The 20,353-nt window shown below is 43.4% G+C and overlaps 1 protein-coding gene across 2 annotated transcripts in view; it reads left to right on the forward strand.

Moving 5' to 3' along the window:
* Nucleotides 1–20,353, forward strand: part of KIAA1328 — a 268,352-nt gene that overhangs the window by 173,821 nt on the left and 74,178 nt on the right. For both annotated transcript variants that reach the window (XM_084628573.1, XM_084628572.1), the window contains exon 7: nucleotides 13,676–14,358. In XM_084628573.1, the coding sequence (XP_084484699.1) occupies nucleotides 13,676–14,358 (683 nt within the window). The remainder of the gene's footprint in view (nucleotides 1–13,675; nucleotides 14,359–20,353) is intronic.

The following is a 20,353-nucleotide window of genomic DNA, read 5'->3' on the forward strand; positions in this document are numbered from 1 at the left end:
ACAAATGTAAGATCAAAAGGGCAGCCACATGAAAATTGCTGTTTACTTTTTATGAATTATTTCCCAGACACTGGATCATTAACAGAATCTAAATGCTGATTGGCTCTATTGCAAAGACATTTCCTGCTAGAATGCACTCACTTGGGTACAGCTTTCCTATTTATTTTTTTCTTTAAACTGGGGGATTCTCTCCAGGTTTGTCTTTGTGGATTTCTCTCCTATGTAAATAGCTTTCTACTTTTACCTGTTTCTCTAAAACAAAATCCTTCTGAGTCTGCACGTGTTGCTATTTAGAAGACTTCAGTCTTTCTGGTAGCTTCTGATTCTATGATTATTTTCATGGCAAAGAGCTCTCTCAGTCCGTAACATGTATCCAAATCCAAAGGAATCTGCAGGGGACTCCTGCCTTTTGGAGCAAGTTGGACTTTTTGGTGAGGTGGGTTTTCCGAATGTACATTGATTGTCATTTAAAATTCTGCATTGGGAAAAACTCATGTCAGATATCACTGAGATGTGTATGTGTTGGCAAATGCTGATGTTTTAATGTCAAGTGCAATAGTAACCTTCACACACCAACTTCTGTCTGCTCATATCCCGTAGGTGTTTGGTTTCTATTTAATCACAGTAAAAATGGCTATTTAGAGAGGTCATGGTGCATCTTCCCTTTTGTTTTGTGTTTTGGTCAGAGAGCACAGCTTTGGACCAAATTATGATTGAATTCTGAAGAGCCCAGTAGTAGGTAAGAAGGCCCGGAGCCCATAATATGTTAGATCTGCAATACCAAGTGCAAATGTGGGTTTTTTGTTTTTTTAAGATAATATGAAAAAAGTGAGCTTGCAGGAGTAGATCTGCACATATTTAACACCATTACCATCTACTGAAAAGTTAATTTTGCTGCCCATACTCCATGCTACTGGGTTTAATGTGCAATCATCAGATGCTGCCTAGGATTTGAACATTGACACAATCAGGTCTAGGAAGGTAGCCAAAGCAAAATGCCTTACAACTAGTTTGATTCACTATTTGGACATATTCTATGACATTTTCCAGCTCTTCTTTTCCTATACTGGTAGATACCAATCCACCTTACCCCACAGCCTCATGTGCCATTGAATAACTCATGAAGGGGCCAAAAGGGAAATTAGAGCTGGGGTTGGAGCTAGGAGTACCATGGAACAGAGGTGAGATATGTTGGTCTATCTCCCTTGGAGTAACCAGAGAGTTACTCTGGTTACTCCTTTATGCATAGATGGGTTTTCACTTATTTGGTACATCCTCTTGTTACAGCCATCATTACTCATATTCTGGCATTCATTTGAATAACTACAACCATCCAGATTCTAATTCATTTTAAACAGGACTTTCCCACTCCACCTGTCCTTCCTGCTATCTCATTGAACCTCAGGAAGCATCTAAATCCTTGAAGTGCAATTAAAATGCAGTCTTTGAACAGGTGCAAAAGGAAGCCCATGCATGGGGCAATAGTTCGTCTTCCTATCATAGTCAGTGACTGAGGAGTGTGAAGTATACCTCTTTCCTAATGGTTATCATATGAACTCTTCCCTTTCCCCCTGGAGTCTTACCTTTAAAGATAGATTGCTTCTGGGGCTAGATTAGAATACCAGGTAAGAGAGGGAAAAGATACTAGGTGGTGAATAGCATATCCAACCTACTATCTGTTCTTCTACAGTTCAAATTAGGGACCTATTCTGTATTGTCAGTGTCACAGACCCACTTTTTTTGGTCTGTCCTAATTTTGTTTAAAAGAACATTGCTAAGGACTTTAATGTGTTTTAGATTCAGTGCTGGTAAATTATGCTAAAATCCCTAAGGGAGCCAAAATAACTTATTAAAACCTTGCAAATGTTTTTGACTGCGGCATTCTATTATTTTCTATTCCGGCAGTAGCACAAAGCCCCTGCTGCTGATGGGCGGAGGAACACAAACCTCCAGGGCCCATTAGACTTAACTTGTTTACTGCATTGATATCTATATGTTAAATGACAAGAGAGTTCAGGTTATTGAATAATTTAAAATTCAGCTCTAATTGGTGTCATATGACCTGGAAAAGGCCATGGATGACGCCAGGAGCATGCTGTGAAATTCTTATAAATAATTCATAAATTAGATCATTCATTTGCCTGGATGTCTTGTTAAATGCAGAAGTTTGTAAGTAATAACTGATGATATAACACCTGTAAGTATTTAGTTCATATGCTGGAAGGTAATCTACCTTGATGATCTTCTAGCAAAACCTGCCAGAGTATGAGAGTTAATTGCACTAGGGAAAATGCACTCCATTTATTTGGGATGGGGCTTTGGCAAAGCGTACACTGCAGATGTTGCATTACGCATTCTCTATAGCTAGACAACTGTTCTGTGTATGCCTATGTTAAAAATGCAGCTCATCATTCTTCTGCCCTTATTTCACATGAACTCCAAATGCACTGGGAAATGGTAGTGACCTGCTCTGCTCACAAATAGTATAGTTTTTGAAATATTTATCTAGGTCTTGAACTACTGATTCCTCAATAAAATAAAGGGCAGGAGTAAAAAATTGAAGTCAGAAGAATGTGATTTTCAGTTTTTATAATGTTGGCAGCACATTGAATGTTAATAGTTAGACCTGGTGCTGTCAAGATTAGTGTGGTGGCACATTTTCCATTATGCAAGCAGGTTCTGTATGGTTCTGTTTTGCAAAGCAAACATGTTTGCTTAATTTTAATGGTCAGACATCAAATTGCCCTATATTGCTAGCATTGTGGCTTAATAGGCACTCTACTCACAATATCTTCAGAGACTGAATTTAAAGGGATCTTTAGCTCTCAATCCTGGTTTTGTATTATTTTTTCTTAGTGCACTGTATTATTGATGACTGCTTTATTAGCAAACTTAAGGACAGTCGGCTCATCTAGAACGGTAATGTGATTTTTGAGAAGACTAGTTGCATACAGTACTTGCAAATCTAGAGAGAGGGCAGTATGTTTGTTGTGAATAATGATGCATGCTAAAGGAGCCTGCCAGCAAAGGCTCAAATGCCATTGAGAGTCCAGGTTTCTTGTGCATCCAACTTTCCAGTACAAACACTGCGAGCAAAGAGAACAAAAAAGTTAATTGTAGCATACTTTTGTAATAGCTTAAATAGAAGGTGTATAGTTACAGACCTAGTCAAGCTCCCCCTTGCTGGACACTCACCAGGCTGCTGTTTGGATACAAACACTGGATCCATGTGCTTTTAAACTCCTTTCTGTCTAGATCTGCGTAGGTTCCAGTCATGGGTTTTTTCTTTGACCACTAGGCTCGCTCCCTGCACATAGTCTGTCTGGTACCCCTTCTCAGAAGTGAGACCCCACAATCCAGCTGACCTAGGCCCCAAGACCAGTGCGGAACCTCCCAAGACTCCTCAATAACTTAGACACACCCTCCCAAGAGCTCCATCCGCATGCGTACTCTAATTTATAGTTTAACCCTTCAGGAACATGGGATAGTTGAAGCCAATAAGACAGACTTTTTGCAGAAGAATTTCTATACCAATCACTCTTTACTTTAGACAGCACAAGAGATGTATAGATCCATGAAACAGCTATACTCAGTTCTCTCTTCCTCTGTCAGAGTTCTCACCACTCGTGAGTGGGGTTTTTTCGGTCTTGGTTGGTGTTGTCTGGGGTCCCCGGGTCCCCTCTGCTGGACCACATTCCTCCAGTTAAGTTTTCTCTTCCTGTTCTGGTTGTTGAGAGAAAGCTGCTCTCTGATCAGCCCTCAGCCTTTTATAATTTCCAGTTCCCACTACTATGGATCCTCCTGATCACCCTTAAGTCCCCATCCCTCCTACCCCTCAATTAATCAAGATCTTCCATCGGGTGCTCTTTTGTTCAGTTACCATCCACCTGGAGTCCATACTTGGAAAACTGGTTTTACCTAACATTGTTCTTCGAAGGCAAGTCCCATTCTGTTGTTGATGGTCTTTAATGACCATCTCCTTCAGAGGCAGACACCCAGGTACTGGTGCCCCTTTAACACAAGCAGTATGATAGCCATAAGGCATATACATACAGAGTTCAAGAAATGAAATAAGAATTCATTCATAGATGGGTTCCACAAACCATCATAGGTGTTCTTTTGCAGTCATATATCTTTGCCTATCCATAGCTCTACCTTTGTGGCCAGTTTGTGTCTCAATCCCACCTGTGGAATCCCACTGAGTTCAATAGGATTACACATGAAAAATACAGCCTTCCTGGCATCCACACATCATTTCTTTGAATATGGACCATTTGTATTATGCACTTGAATATAGCAATTGTAATCATACATCATTCATGAGGAACACAGCACTTTATCTCCAGCTAGGAAAATAGGCAACTAACCTTTTAAGTTATCTCCCATATCTATCATAGGTATTAATGCAGACAATCATCATACGATCAAAGCACTTTATAATGATTCATCTTAGACTTTTTGTAATAGAGATTTTAATAAAAGATTGTGCAATGAAAAGAAAAGAAAAGGTAAAGCTGGACTTCAGTAGATCTTACTCATTTATTTCAAAACTATCATTTTGTACATTCTTCTAGGGAAATTCTTTCTTAATAACAATTTCAGAGAGTAGTTCCTTTACAAGACTTTATACAGTAGCTAAACTGTGTCTGTAGTTAAAAAAGAGACTGTGTTAAAATGGCACCAGTTTCTTACCCACACCTGTTTTCTGGGGCGTGTTTAGAATAATTTCTATTTTAGTGACAAAAATAAGTGTTTATTACTTTTCATCCCTGCTAGGACTGCAGAGGTGACGCCGCTGAAGGAGTAGAGTATGAGCAAGAGTCTCTTCTGGCTCTCATTTCAACAACGTACTTGTTAATTTCATTCCAGTTTCAGAATCTGTATCATAAAGTGTACGTCAGTTATGTTAGTAATGTGTGTCAGTGGCACTCTTCAAGATACCATCCTGTGTAGCAGCACTCGTTTTGGCTGTCTGAAAGGTTCTCTTAATCTTCAAGTAGTATCCCTACGGGTGCTCCACTTTAGGTGTGCATATGCTTCCGATTAGAGATTTTTGTTAGTAGTGTCCATTCGGCCCGAACATGTGCCCTACACATCCTCATGCCCCGCTCTAAGGCTGTGCAGACGAATCGGCCCCAGTCCCTTCTCCACTGCCTTGCCCTGAGACGGACCTGTAGCCTGTCCGCTTCCAGCGTGCCTTGTCCTATTAGAATCTTTTTCTTAGTGTTAGTTTATCTTAAGTTGTTAGTTTAGTTTTTAGTCATAGGAATGCCTCCCCTCCCTTCTCTCATTAGGGAGACTTGCCTTCCTCGGGAGAGCATTCCTGGCTCTCCAGGCTTCAAACGTTGCCTCACTTGCCACGAGTCTATCACGGTTATTGTTGGCCACTTCAAGGTCATCCATTGCCTAGGAGAGTTGCACATTCCCCAGGAGTGTAACTTCTGTTTAGCCCTGAAATCTAGGTACAGAGAGAACTTGGAGATCAAGTTGAGGCATCTGATGATCAAGCGCTCCGTTCGCCGTGCATCAGAGTACACCCATTGCTGGGCAAATGTATTGCCCCTTCGGTCCTGGCCAAACACTCTCCCAAGAAGGAGAAGGCTTCATAGTCCTCTAAAAGACCTAGAAAGAGGGTCTCTGACTCACCTTGTAAGGAGTCTGCTCCAAAGAGACCTCGGTCTCCTGCAAAGTCAATGGTCTCAAAATAGTTGATTTCTAGATCCAATACTGTGGAGGCTGCACGTTCCTCCAGTACCACCAGGGCCAGAAGCTCCTCCAAGAGCAAAAACAGCTCTGAGCAAGCCTTGGGATGGACCAAGCATGACAGGGACGGCAAGGAGGCACATTCCTCCAGACAGGTCCCATCAGATGCACCTCTACCACTGGTACCACGTAAATAGAAACATCTACGTCTGACATCCTCCTTGGAGCATTCTAACCCTCAGTACCATCTACTTCCAGACAAGTTATCACATTGGTACCAACATACCCAGTACTCAAAGGACTTAACTGTAGCGGAGGAATCGCAGTGTCAATTGATCATGGCATCAAGGGTCCCTCAGTACTGAGAGTAGTGCAGTCTCTGGACTCTCATTTATCACTGGTACCACCCAATTCACCACCATTATCAGCTGGGGCTTCTCCACTGCTCTTTGCGGGGGAGGGTGAAGGGGACCTCCATTCAGCCTCTCTAAACCACCCTTATAGGAATCCTTTCTGCGTGCGCCACAGAGATAGAGAGGAATCTAGGACAAGACATCACAAGTGGTGAGAGCAACACTGGGTGCCACCCCTCCTCTGTATGGACCCTCCCCCCTCTCCCCACAATGGTCATATTGGGATTCCCTGGCTGCTTACCAACAGCAATGGTCAAGGGCTCTGAACCTAGCCAACAAGAATGAGAGGGGGAGACTATCTCTACCACCTCAGACCATTCCCCAGCAGAGGGAGACATTTCAGGAACAGGAAGCTAGAGCAGATGAGGAGACTACTTCTCAAACCACTGCCTTCTCATCCTCCCTGATGAATCAGTAATGCCTCTTCCACTCTCTATGGCTGATGACTTTAAGCAATTCCAAGACCACATCAAGTGCATGGCAGACTCCCTTAAGATACCACTCAAAGAGGTCAGGGAATTGCAACACAAGTTATTGGATACCCTTTAACTGGCAATATCGGAGTCACCTTTTCAATTAATGAGGTGATCTTGGATTCTGTGAGGGGGGGTTGGCAAATCCTGCAACAGAGACACCAACTTGCAAGAGTTGGGAGCAGGACAATGCCCTGTCACAATGGAGTGCAGTGGAATATCAGAGCTTTCAGTTATAAAGTGCTTGAAGTAATGTTCTTATCCACTCGTAACACTGCAGAGTCCTGTTCAGTGTGGGGCATCTCTACTGAATAGGTAGACTCTGTGCCCACAAACCATCGAGGACTCGTACCTTGAGGAGAAGGTTCTTTATGAAGCACTTGAGAGTAAAGATGAGGGAAGCTTGGAACAAGTTGACAATGGAAACTGGTAAGGATACCACACCTATCTTTGCCACATAGGCACTATCTGGATAACCTTGTCCTTCCTGATCTTGTTCATTGCTTTTAGAATCAGAGGTGCTAGGGAAAAATATGTAATACAGGCCCTTCATATCTCCAAAAGATGGCTGAAGGTTGTGTGAGCAGGCCCGGAGTGGATGTTCTGACAGCATAGCAATGTGAAAGGCACCTCAGGCTAGAGAATTAAGGGAAGACAGCTGTTCAACAGTCCAGATTGTACCCTAGGGAATGTCACAGGTATCATTCGAGTTTCATCTGAACCAGACCATACAGTTACCTGGTTTATTTTCCCCAAAACCACGCAACTCGGGAAGGGAAGTTTTCTTCCATACTTAAGATGACAGGGCCAAATTATTCTGGAAATCTCCTAGATTATTTGTCTTCATTGCAGACAGATATAATGGGTCCACTATTTCTACCCAGAGACTATCAAGGTGGATTTTGAGGTGTGTTATCGCTTGCTGTGAGATTGCCAACACCCAGCCTCCTGCTAGGATTCTGGCTATCTCTGAGGTCACAGTCAACTTCTATGGCCTTACTTAAGGACACTGTAGTACCTGAAATCTGCAGGACGGCTGTGTGGTCTCCAATACATACTTTCTCCAAACACTTTGGACACTTCCTTGGTCCGTGCCCCTAAATCTGAGATGTCAGTGAGCAGCTCTGACTTCTGTACTAGACTCTATACCAAAGCTACCTCCTCCTGGGGATACTGTTCAAAAGTCACCTGACATCGAGTGCCCATAGGGACACTGCTTGAAGAAGGAAAGGTTACTCACCTTGTACAGTAGTTCTTGGAGATGTGAGTCACTATGAGTACTCAACTACCCACTCTCTTTAGTTGGACTTAGTGATAGAGAAGAAACTGAGGGCAGTTGACCCACACAGTCCTGCATAGCCTCAGTGCAAGGCACGAGGATTTGTAGGGCACAGTTCGCAGGTTGAATGGACAGCCAATGGAAATTTCTGATTGAAGGTGCATGGGGTGTATAGGGGGACACATCTTGAAGAACTACAGTTACTACACAGGGTGGGTAACCTTTCCATTTCACTTTTCTGCATACTCTACCCAATTAATAGTCTCCTCTGTCTATTTCAGAAAACTTCTAAAAACCCACTTATGGAGTCATGCTTAGGATACAGCGTGTAATCACCATATCACAACGTGTGTTTCTTTTCTTTGTCTTCTAATGTATCATATTGATTAATTTCATTAAAGACAGGCACTGTGGGTGAAATTGAAGTCAATGGGTCTAGGATTTCACCTGTATAAATATATAGAAGGTACTAGTTTGTTCTTCAATCATAAGACCGCTAGAATAGTGACTTTGGGGAAAATACACTGTTTTTACATAGGAAAAAACTCCCTTTGAAGTCAATGGGGATTTGACCTACATAGGGACTGCAAGATCTGATTTTATGTTCTGTGACGGGGTCGGGCCAGATGGCTACAGGAGAGTAATAGAAGACAGATATATTAGCCCCAGGTTAAGTAGGTCCCTTTTCCCTGGGTAAGGTAACAGGGAAGGTTCCAGAACAATCAGGAACCTTCTGGAGACAAGACAGACAGGCTGATTAGAACACCTGCAGCCAATCAAGAAGCTGTTAGAATCAATTGAGGCAGGCTAATCAGGGCACTTGGGTTTAAAAAGGAGCTCACTTCAGTTTGTGGTGCGCGTGTAAGGAGTTGGGAGCAAGAGGTGCTGGGAGCAAGAGGCACTAGGAGCTGAGAGTGAGAACGCGGACTGTTGGAGGACTGAGGAGTGGAAGCATTATCAGACACCAGGAGGAAGGTCCTATGGTGAGGATAAAGAAGGTGTTGGGAGGAGGCCATGGGGAAGTAGCCCAGGGAGTTGTAGCTCTCGCGCAGCTGTTCCAGGAGGCACTCTGGACAGCTAAATTCCACAGGGCCCTGGGCTGGAACCCGGAGTAGAGGGCGGGCCCAGGTGCCCCCCAAACCTCCCAACTCCTGGTCAGACACAGGAGGAGTCAACCTGGACTGTGGATTCATAAAAACGGCCAAGCTGAGGGCTGCTGTGAAGCTCCAAGGAGAGCAAATCCGCCAATAAGCGCAAGACCCACTAAGGTAGAGGAGGAACTTTGTCACATTCCTGATTTCACATGCTCCCCTACAATAATTGCCACACTTGCAGCATTATGTAAATAACAATATGTCCACCGTATCAGTACTGCAGAGCACATCCACAGCTTGTTTTTAAGAGAATTTTGTAGAAATTGCAGACTGTCTGAGTGAGCTGCAACTCATTTGTGTGTGTGTGTGTGAGAGAGAGAGAGAGAGAGATGTTGTAGGGCTCAGTATTTGTTTATACTTTATCCTGACTCCCTCAGCAGAAATTACAAGGATTGCAAAAAGAGATTCATAGTGCTTCCGCACATTTTCCTATCTAGCTTTTACAACATTATGTGAACTGATTTTAGTGTAGATTTATTTCTGTGTGGCAGTTTCACATTGGATCAAATCATATTAACGCCATATATCACAAGCAGCAGTTTACCTTTTGTTTGTTTACATTTTAGCTAAAGGAAGATATGTCTTTAAATAACATACAGAAAGAATGGGAGAGCTCCCGAAATGGGGGAAGCACATCTGTTCCATCACAGCCCATCGTGGCTCCCATGTGTGCCACAGGCAATATCTGTTTTAAACTCATCTAATAAAAGACCCAATTCCTTATGTTCACAATGCAGTAGTGAATGTGTCTTAGAATCTTCTTCCTCTTTCCCTTTGTCGCCTTGTCCTGCCCATCACAGATTGTTCATCGTATGCCCTGGCCTCATAATCCAACTCAGATGTGGATGTCACTCTAGTTTTTAAACAGTTGGCGCCATTCTGCTATAGTTTTCAATTTAAACATTAACAGAAAATAACATAACTTACCAAGTTGTTGCTTGATTCCCCCTCCCCATCCCACCCCAAATCAGTTAATTTATCTTACAGGGTTGACTTTGAGTGGCCTTTAAAGCCATGTGAAACTGGAACCGAGACTTCCACCTAATACTACAATCTCCATCCTCTAGAGAAATTAAAAAAACACCACTTGCATTCCGTGATATTAATGAGACGTGCCCCCCACCCTCCCTGCCCCACAACCATACTGTAACTGTGAAATAATGTTAAAGTTTCTCAGGCTTGTTATGAAGTATTTAAATGTCAGTGCCATTTCTGAGACCATCAGGGCAGATTTAATGGTGACCAAGGTCAACAAATGCTAACTGGGACCTCCCTTTTAGGGCCTCAAGGGACTTTTAATCGAGTCTCAGTCATGAAGTTAATTTGCAGTGTGGGCCTTTATCCTTAAATCTGCTCCTGGCAATTATTCTATACCATCCCTGTTCATGTGCTGAGGTTTCTTAACAAACTTTGGTCCCTTTAGTCAATAAAACAAACTGGTAAAATAAGGAACTCTTGGGGATTTTATTTTTAGGGATCCCCTATTTTTTTCCTTTTCCAGTTGGCTTAAAGACTTAAGGAGGGTTGGATATGGTGGTTCTTAGAGCCCGTCAAAACCTCAGAGCTATGGCCAGGGGGATCAATGGAGTGCAAATGCACGCACTCCGAGCTTTGGTCCTGAGGAGTTTGGGAACCAACCCAACTTGCAGTCTTTTTTGCCCCAAGAGTGCCCTAAACTTGGTAAGGTGAGAAGTGAGATGTTACTCCTTAGGGAATTCTGTGCCAAAAAATTAAATATTCTGCGCACAATATTTTAAAATTCTGCATATTTGTCAAAATAACACAATATAATCATACCATTTTAAATGATTTGCTGACAAGTATTTTGAAATAAATTACCAAAATAATTGAAAATGGTGTGATTATATTGTTATTGTTTGTGTTGTTTTGATAATTAATATATGCACAACTTTGCAGAATATTAAATTTTTAATTTTTTGGTGCAGAATTCCCTCAAGAGTACCAAGGTTCTGTGTGGCGCAATCTGGGTGCGGGCAGCTCGGTGGGGGGCCTGGGTCCAGCGGGGAATCTGGATGCACAGGGGCTTGGTGCGGGGTTCTGGGTGTAGGGGGAATAGGACTCTGCAGGGGAGTCCAGGTGAAGGTGGTTAGGGCTCAGTGGGGAGGGCTGCGGGAGTGGAGCTTGGTGGAGTGGGGGGTCAGGGTGCAGCTGGTTGGAGCTCAGTGGGGTGGGGGTCCAGATGTGGGGGGCTCCTGATGCAGAAGGTGAGGCTTGGCAGGGTGGAGGTTTGGGGGGCTCAGTGGGGGCTTCTGGGTGCAGGGGACTCCTGATGTGGAGGAGCTCAGTGTGGGGGATTCCAGGTGTGTGGGTGGGCTCACTGTACAAGGAGCTGCTCCCCATCTGCCTAACCCCGTGCATCCAGACCTCCCCACACCCAACAGCGCCCCCTGCTGAACCAATCCCCACCCCCTCTCCAAGCCTCTCACACACACCCACACCCATGGTGCAGAGCTTGCTGCAGCCAGGGGAAGTTTCTGGGGCTTGATCTGACCCAGCCTCAGATGGAAGGGGGAGGGGGGCCTCAATCCCTCTCCCCCCAAGCTGGGACTAACATCCCTGGGCAGCCAGAGCCTCCCGAGACCCCCCTACCACCAGTGATTTACCTTCTCCCCCTTCTCCCCGCCCCCCAGCTGCCCAAACAGATGTGTCTGAGCTGTCCAGCTGCCAGGGAGGGGGTGAGTGAGTATTGGTGCAGCTTCTCTTTGCTTCCCCGATTTCTGCAAGGAAGCAAAGGGAATCTGCGAGGAGGGGGGGGGGGAAAGGGGGGCATTTTTCTGCTGTGCCACAATTGCGAGGAATTTACCCGGGAGTAGATGTATAACAGGTAGCTACAGGATTATTTTATGGTCTTTTCTCTCATATCCCTTAACATCTTGCACCCCATCTTTTATTTGTTGCCAGAAATCTCTTTCTGTGTGGTATTTAATTTAGATTATAAAGTCTTTGGGACATGGGAGTGTGTTTTTATTTGTCTGTAAAATCATCATGCACAGTGATGGCACTAAACAAATAACAAACAACTCTGATTGCCTTCTGGCAACATGTTGAAATTCTGGTAGGTTGCCCTCCTGGCCCCTCTGATTTCTGAAATATTTTAATGTCCTGCACTTTTCACCCAGTCCTAGCATCAGATTTTCCTTGTATGTTTAGTGCTGACACTAATGCAGATGCCTCCAACTCATTGGGTTTCATGGGGCACAACGTGGCATGAGTGGCTTTCAATCATATGGTGAAGAGTAAATTTTTGTAAAAACAAAACTGAAAATAATCATATATCAATATTTAGGGGATAATCTACATTATTTTATTTTCTCTGAGACCTGCAAGAAACTCACAAGGAAGGAGCTGAGGGGCAGTCAAATAGAGTTGATATGTTGGTTTATATAAAGAATGTAAATAATGCATACAAAAACTGTACATAGTTGGATTAGATTCCTCTCCAACACTTTGTATGTTGCTTGCATTCTTAAATCTAAGATCTTTGGGGCAGTGATTGTCTTCCAGTGCATATGGACAGCAGCTAATCCATTGTGTGTGCTACCAGAATACAAATTGTAATTTTCTGTCCATCAGTGACCACCAAATTTCAGCTTGCTTGCTGCTGCTAACGTGGTTTATCTTTAACAAACCTGGCTTCTGCAATTAAACACAGTTAAATCTTTGAGAAAGAGCCTGAGGGCTGAAACAGAGTTTAAATGCAATATGTTACTGAAATTAACGCACACAACTAGGAAAAGAGCTATGAGTGAGTGATTCACTGCTGTTCTGATGTGCATAGCAACGCAAATGCTTAACTGCCGAGACAAACCGCAGTGCAAGGATACTCCAGGATATAAGCAGGATTCTGATGTCCCTTACATAACAGCCATGAGTATAACACACCCACTACGAGTTCACTTTTCATTGGGATGACAAATGTGAATTACAACCGCTTTCTTTCTGCAGAGTTTTATCAGAGTATAATCACTTGCCCAACTTAATTGAAAAATCACTTACATTTATAGCTGAATTTAAACATGTTTTTTTATTTAAATGACAGCTTTTGAAGTAGAACTATATTTTACGGAAAGTGGTTGGTTTTTATCTGTGTTTCTGTAAAGACATTTCAAAAACTCTCATCAAATTTCCAGTGGTAAGTAATATCCCATTCAGTGCAAGGTGAAATGTTTTACATCAAATCTCCTGCTGTGTAATGGCCAATCAAAGAGTATTTATAGTGGCTGAATGGATTTTTTGGCTTGGCATTCAAAATTAAACATTTTCATACATTAACATTTAATGTTTTTTGCCACTCTTCTAGTAATTTTATGTAACCCTAGATACTCACAACTACTTGGTACTCTGAAGCTACTTGTTTATGCTGAGGATCCTGCAGACAGTAGTTTCATATTTATTGTACTTGTGTAGACTGATTGAAATGTAGATTTGATAGCAGGCTTATCTCTGCCTTTTGATCAACATTATAGGAGTCTTGCTAGATGTCCATCAGCACAATACATCGAATCTCCCAGTACTCGTATGACAACTTTACTCTGTGAACTGATGATGAGAAGCAAATTTTGCTAAGGAACAATACCATTTAACATTCTATGTTAAATTTTGAAAGATGATAGCTTGTTTCTCTTATCGTAGGTATCCAACAAGAAGAGTCCGTGCCAGCTAGCACCTTTGGAACTGGATGGTTCTTATCTAAGTATAGCTAGACCGCAAACGTTATACAAGAACAATAAAGCATCACAGTCTGGAAGTTCAGCCCTGTTTTCAGTACCTCTGCACTGTAGAAATAATCATGCTCATGGGACCACAGCCCAGTACAACCAACAGGAGGTTCTCAATGAATGTCCAGCAGAAAATGGCTTGCACAGAAAATGTAACAACATGATGCTGTCAGCAAAGGAAAGGGGCCCATACCACACACAAATGGCTCCTGATGTGGGCCAGAGAATGAGTGAATTTCCGAACACTTGTCCTCACCAAATGAGTCATTGGGCTTCTAGGCAGCCAGGAAGCTTGGAGAACATTCAGGATAGCCAAAAGGTCAGCCATGCACCCAAAAGACATTCTGGGCCGCTTCATGAAACCTGTGATTACTCTAGGCTTTCTCGTGTTTCTGGGATGAATGACAGTGTGGACTCTGGATCAAAAGAAACAGAGCGTAGTAAAAGGCTGTCTGAGGAAAGAAGACAGCAGCTTCTGCTGCAGAAAATGGAGCTGGAAGTTGAAAAGGAACGTCTCCAGCATTTGCTTGCTAAACAGGAAGCAAAACTACTTCTGAAGCAGCAACAGCTACACAAATCCAGGCTGGATTACAATAGGTGAGTTTGTGAGGTTTACAGATAGAGGATAGTTGTTAGTGTATGACGAATTTCTGTGGTACCAAACATTTACATGGAGCATTGAGAAACACAGAGTAAGACATGCTCTGTGCCCTGAAGAACTTGGAATTTAAACTAGACAATGCTATAACCACGAGACTAGACATGGGACAACAGTTAAGGTAAAGAAGAGTGTGAGGACTGTTGGTCTAGAATAAGATAGGAAAATTGGTGGAAGAAATTATCTTTGAGGGGGGACTTAAAAGAGGAGAGAGTGCGTTAGTGGGCTAGAACAAGGAGTGCAAGGTGTAGGAACAGCATTACAGAAGGTGCCAAAACCATGAGTGGGAGAAAGAGACAGAGTGAGCAGTAAAGTTAATGTGCTAGATAAAACAAAGGAAGCAGGAAGAGGAGTAGAGGGGAATGAGAGCTGTTTGTATATAGACTTGAGTGCTGATGCTTTACTCAGCTGTACAGACATAAGAGAAGATGTGGTTCTTTGCTCAAGGGACTATGATGTAAATCAGATTCGGACAATACAAACACACAAAACCCCAACTGAGAGTCCAGTCTTGAATTCTGGGTTGTGTTTGATGAAAGGTTACCTGAAAAAAGTGGGTTTAAAGAGAGATTTAAACAGGGGGGTTGTTTTAAGGGAGGTAAAGAAGAGAGGCCCTAGAGAGTGAGGGGCCCCATGGAAAATAAGTGGAAAGAAGATACAAGAGAGGTTGTTGGGCTGAAGCATGGGAGGTGCTTAAGCAGTGGAAGGGTTAGTGGGGAGGAGGAAATAAGAACAGGGATGTAGACAGGTCAGAATTGTGCAGCGTCTTGAGTTGAAATGAGGTGCTTTCACTGGATGTAGAAGGTGAGAGCTTGCCCTGGAAAATATTTGTGCAAGGGTTTGACAGAGTGGTAGGAGGGGAAGACAGATTTAGCAACCACATTTTATATAAACTGGCAGCGAGGTGAGGATAGAGGAGGTGTATTGAAACCACAGAAGTAGTTGCCCTAGAAAGAGGAGATATAACTCAGTTGAATACAAGCATTTTAGTGGAAGGGAGAGGGAGGAATGGATGGAGTTTAGCAGTCTTGTAAAGGAAACAGCAAGAGGATTTGATGAGAGCTTTGATGTAGATATTATTTTAAAAGTGTCACTGACAAGGGGATCCCACAAGATTCTGAATTACATGACCTGCATCCCACGCATGTACTCTCTCTTTTCCCTCCAACCCCACAACTGCTTTTCAAGTTTTAAAAGGGAATATTATAGCTGAAGGAGTTTTTTGCCTGTATAAACTGTACTCTGCGAAGTAACTTTCTCTGCTGCTTTTGTATGTAATATGCAATCCAAAAATTAATTGTATTTAGTTAGTTTTCACATGCCTATGTGATCAGAGGCAGTCACAATTGTCTGTGCTTGGATGTGACAGGGCGCTCCACTCACCACTGGGATGGCACCTCCTCCTGGTCACTCTGGGGAATAGCTTGTGAGGTCAATGCCCCTTCCCAAGTTTGTGCACCGTCTCTCCACCTCTCTGTCTTGGTCTGTGGCCCTCTGTCTCACTCCATGAGACTTAGCCCTGCCTCTTTGTGACTTAGCCCTGCCTCCAGATCACCAAACGGTTTTCCCCTTCCAGGATCATAAAGTCTTTCCTTTCAAGCAGTCCTAGGCAGTCTTCCTCGTAGTGCCACTCTCTTAACGGTTGGCAAGGGAACCCAGGTCCACCCTCTGCTCCGGGTTCTGGCTTAGGGACCCTCTAGAGAGCAATCAAGGCCTATTCGCTTCTAGACCTTAGTGCCTTTCCCTGACCCCTGTCCTACCTCTTTGGCTCCCCCCGGGTTTGCCAGCTCAAACACACCTCCCCTCTCTCAGGGAATGACTGCAGACTCTCCCAGCAGCCCCCACTATTTCGTGTCTTTATAGTCCCAGCCCAGATCGTTCCTCCTCAGCTGGGCTCCCTCACTCAGTCTTGGGTTTACTTGGCCACCTGATTCAACATCATCTGTGGCCTGTTGGGTTAATTAGCCCCCTTTCCCATCTGCATTAACCCTTTCCAGGTAAGTGTGGGGTAAACATCTGATCACAGTTGGAAATGACTGAGGTCACAAAGGATTATAACTTCAGGTGAGAAGTAAGTAGGAACAGATGTATTCTTAAGAACATAAGAAAAGCCATACAGGGTCAGACTAATGGTCTATCTAGCCAGGTATGCTGTCTTCCAATAGTGGCCTATGCCAGGTTCTTCAGAGGGAATGAACAGAACAGGGAATCAAGTGATCCATCCCTTGTCACTCATTCACAGCTCCTGGCAAACAGAGAATAGGAACACTTCAGAGCATGGTTTTGCATTCCTGCCCATCCTGGCTAATAGCCATTAGCTATCCTCCATGAACTTATCTAGTTCTTTTTTGAATCCTGTGATAGTCTTGGCCTTCACAACATTCTCTTGCAAAGAGTTCCATAGGTTGACTGCGTTGTGTGAAGAAATATATCCTTTTGTTTTGTTTTAAACCTGCTGCCTATTTTTTTCATTTGGTCACCCCGGTTCTTGTGTTATTAGAAGGAGTAAATAACATTTCCTTATTTACTTTCTCCACACTAGTCATGATTTTATAGTCCTCTAACATATCTCCCCTTTGTCACTTCTTTTCCAAGCTGAAAAGTCCCAGTCTTATTAATCTCTCCTCATATGGAGGCTGTTCCATACCCCAAATAATTTGTATTGCCCTTTTCTGTACCTTTTCCAATTCCAATATATCTTTTTTGAAATGGGGCAACCAGAACTGCATGTAGTATTCAAGATGTGGGCGTTACCATGGATTTATATAGAGGCAATATGATATTTTCTGTCCTATTATCTCTCCCTTTCTTAATGATTCCCAACATTCTGTTTGCTTTGTTGACTGCCACTGCACATAGAATCATAGAATATCCAGGTTGGAAGGGACCTCAGGAGATCATCTAGTCCAACCCCCTGCTCAAAGCAGGGCCAATCCCCAATTTTTTCCTCAGATCCCTAAATGGCCCCCTTGAGGATTGAACTCACAACCCTGGGTTTAGCAGGCCAATACTCAAACCACTGAGCTATCCCTCCCCCCATTGACTGGATATTTTCAGAGAGCCATCCACAATGACTCCAAGATCTCTTTCTTGAGTGGTAACAGCTAATTTACATCCTATCATTTTATATGTGTAGTTGGGATTATATTTTCCAGTCTCCATTACTTTTTATTTGTCAACATTGAGTTTCATCTGCCATTTTGTTGCCCAGTCACCCAGTTTTGTGAGATCCCTTTGTAACTCTTCGCAGTCAGCTTTGGACTTAACTATCTTGAGTAGTTTTGTATCATCGGCAAATTTTGCCACCTCACTGTTTACCCATTTTCCAGATCATTTATGAATATGTTGAACAGGACTGGTCCCAGTACAGACCCCTGGGAGACACCATTATTTACCTCTCTCCATTCTGAAAACTGGATCTTCAAATATCCTATTTCTATGCATATGTCCTACTAATAAAAAGTAAGTAGAATATAAAGGACACATAGGCAGAGTTGCTTTTAAAATGAATATTTTCAGTGTCTTCTGAGAGGCATTGGCTGCCGAACGAAAGGACTCTTGAATATCTCTGTAATGGTGTCATTCTTGTTACTATAATTGCACCTATTTAAACCAAAAAGAAAAGGAGTACTTGTGGCACCTTAGAGACTAACCAATTTATTAGAGCATAAGCTTTCGTGAGCTACAGCTCACTTCCTCAGATGCAGCTGTAGCTCACGAAAGCTCATGCTCTAATAAATTGGTTAGTCTCTAAGGTGCCACAAGTACTCCTTTTCTTTTTGCGAATACAGACTAACACGGCTGTTACTCTGAAACCTATTTAAACCAGTTTCTCTGAAAAGATTTCAAGTTCGGCAAAGCTGTAGTTTCTAGAAAAAAAGTACGGAGGAGCGTCCATAAATGAATAGCCTGAGTCTTGAAAATATTTTCCATTACCTCTTCCCAGAGGTGCAGATGCTTGTAGATTTGCCATCTCATCTTCAAATAAGGCACCTACACCGTAGCAATCTGAATGTAAGAGGTTCTCTTGCAATCTCTTTAGAGTTAAATGCAATTGAACTATCTACATCAAATATCTGCACATGCCTAATATTTACAGGTATCCTTCTCAAATGTCACCTTTCCTGTTTTAGTTTTAGCTTTGTGATTCTCCTCTTTGGTCTACTTGCTAACCACAGAATTACTTCTAAGGTCTGCAGATGACAAAGATTTGTTTACTTAATCATTTAAATACACCTTGCTAAATTGTCAGGAAGACTCACTAAGGAAGGAACTTAATCTATTCACTAATCTTTTACTATCACGAGGATAGTAAAAGACAGATAAACAAAACCAGCTAATGTTAATTTATTTGGCTGTCCCTCTCTCTCAATGGGTAGAATTGTGCAGTGCTGGATTAGGCCCATTCGGAGGTGCTAGAGGTGTCATTGTTTAAATGAGAAGTAAAAAGGGTCCTGACCACTTGTACTAGTTAGTGGCTCTTAAAATGCCTGTATATCTTTTTGCAAGGGCAGGCGTTAGCCCTTTTTCATGGCCAAATTCTAACATAATTGCATTCTGTCTCCCTAAATTCCCTCCTGCAGTTTCAAATGGGCACAGTATTCTTCAATCCCATGTGCTCTGCTTGTATAATGGCTGTCACTTTTCACACCAGAGGTGACTGCATTTCAATGGTGGGGGAAATGACTCTCTAGCAAGGCAGGGCACTCACCAGTGTGGTGCCTCCTGCTGGTCCATCTGGGAATTAGCTCATCTGGCTCCGGAACGCCCTCTATGGGCCGGTGTCTCACCCTCTGTTACCTGCCCCTGTTGTCTCCTCCACCTCTGGCCCCGTGTCCCTCCTGGACCCCAGTGCCCCTTACCTTGGGATACTGCCCCACAGTAGTGTCCCCACACTCTGTGTCTTCCCTCCCAGGAGACTCCCAACTCCCCTGCGTCAGTGGCTACTGCCGGTCATCTAGCCCCTTCTCTTAGGGGCAAACTTCAGTCTGTAATGGCCACTCATCACTGGCAAGGGGGTTGGACCTGCTGCCTTTTTTTGCCCTGGCTGCCTCCCTGCAGCCCCAGTACCTCCTCAGGCCTTTGCCGCAAAGCCTCGGCCTGGGAGGTCACTAGGCCAGAGCTCCCCAGTTCAGCCTGCCTTTTCCTGGTACTGCTCGGTCCAAGGTATCCCTGACTCTACCAAGCAGCCAAGTCCTTCCTTTTCCCCAGGAACCCTTCTTATACTGGCCTAGTCGGGCCCTGACTGGCTGTGCTTGTCTCCCCAGGACAGCTGTTTTTTTAATACCTTCCAAACTGGAGTGGGGTGACTGCCCTGCTACAGACTCCTCTAGGTATGTTTAATTACACCTCAGGGCAGCCCAAAATTACACTAGCTTGAGGTGCAGAATTGACCATCTTCAGTCCTGGCTCAGTGACAGGTTTAAGGTCCTTTCAGTTACTATCCATGAGGGCCAGAAGTTGTATCTTTATTATAATAGAAAGGGAAACTTTCCTGCATGCTATTTTCTCTCTTGATTTGAACAGAGGAGGGGATACTCCAATAAAGAGGGAACATCATCTGTTGAGACCTACGGTTTCCTGGAACTGCATCACCATATTAAAGATGGAGAACAGCTGCAATCTCCTATATTTTATGCAGCTTTCATGCCGCCCTTGAGCTCTTGCCAGGTGCTAGGGCATCCCTTGGTGTGGCGAAGCATGAATATTTCTCATAGTTTTTCTCATATTTCTCAAGAGAGCAAGTGCTTTGAAATCAGTAGAATTAAACAATTTTTTGTCAACCACAACCCTCAGAAACAAAGGCAGCAGGTGGAAGCTGTTTCCCCAAAACTGAGAGGTGTAGGAGAGAAAATGGAGAGGTTTTGTGAAAGCTTCTCTGTATAAAGTGCTCTGATCAGAGTTCACCCTTTTGTGTATGTTGGGGGTGGAGGT

This window comes from Lepidochelys olivacea (genome assembly GCF_965140295.1).
Source record: "Lepidochelys olivacea isolate rLepOli2 genome assembly, chromosome: 5".
Classification (NCBI taxonomy): Eukaryota; Metazoa; Chordata; order Testudines; family Cheloniidae; genus Lepidochelys; species Lepidochelys olivacea.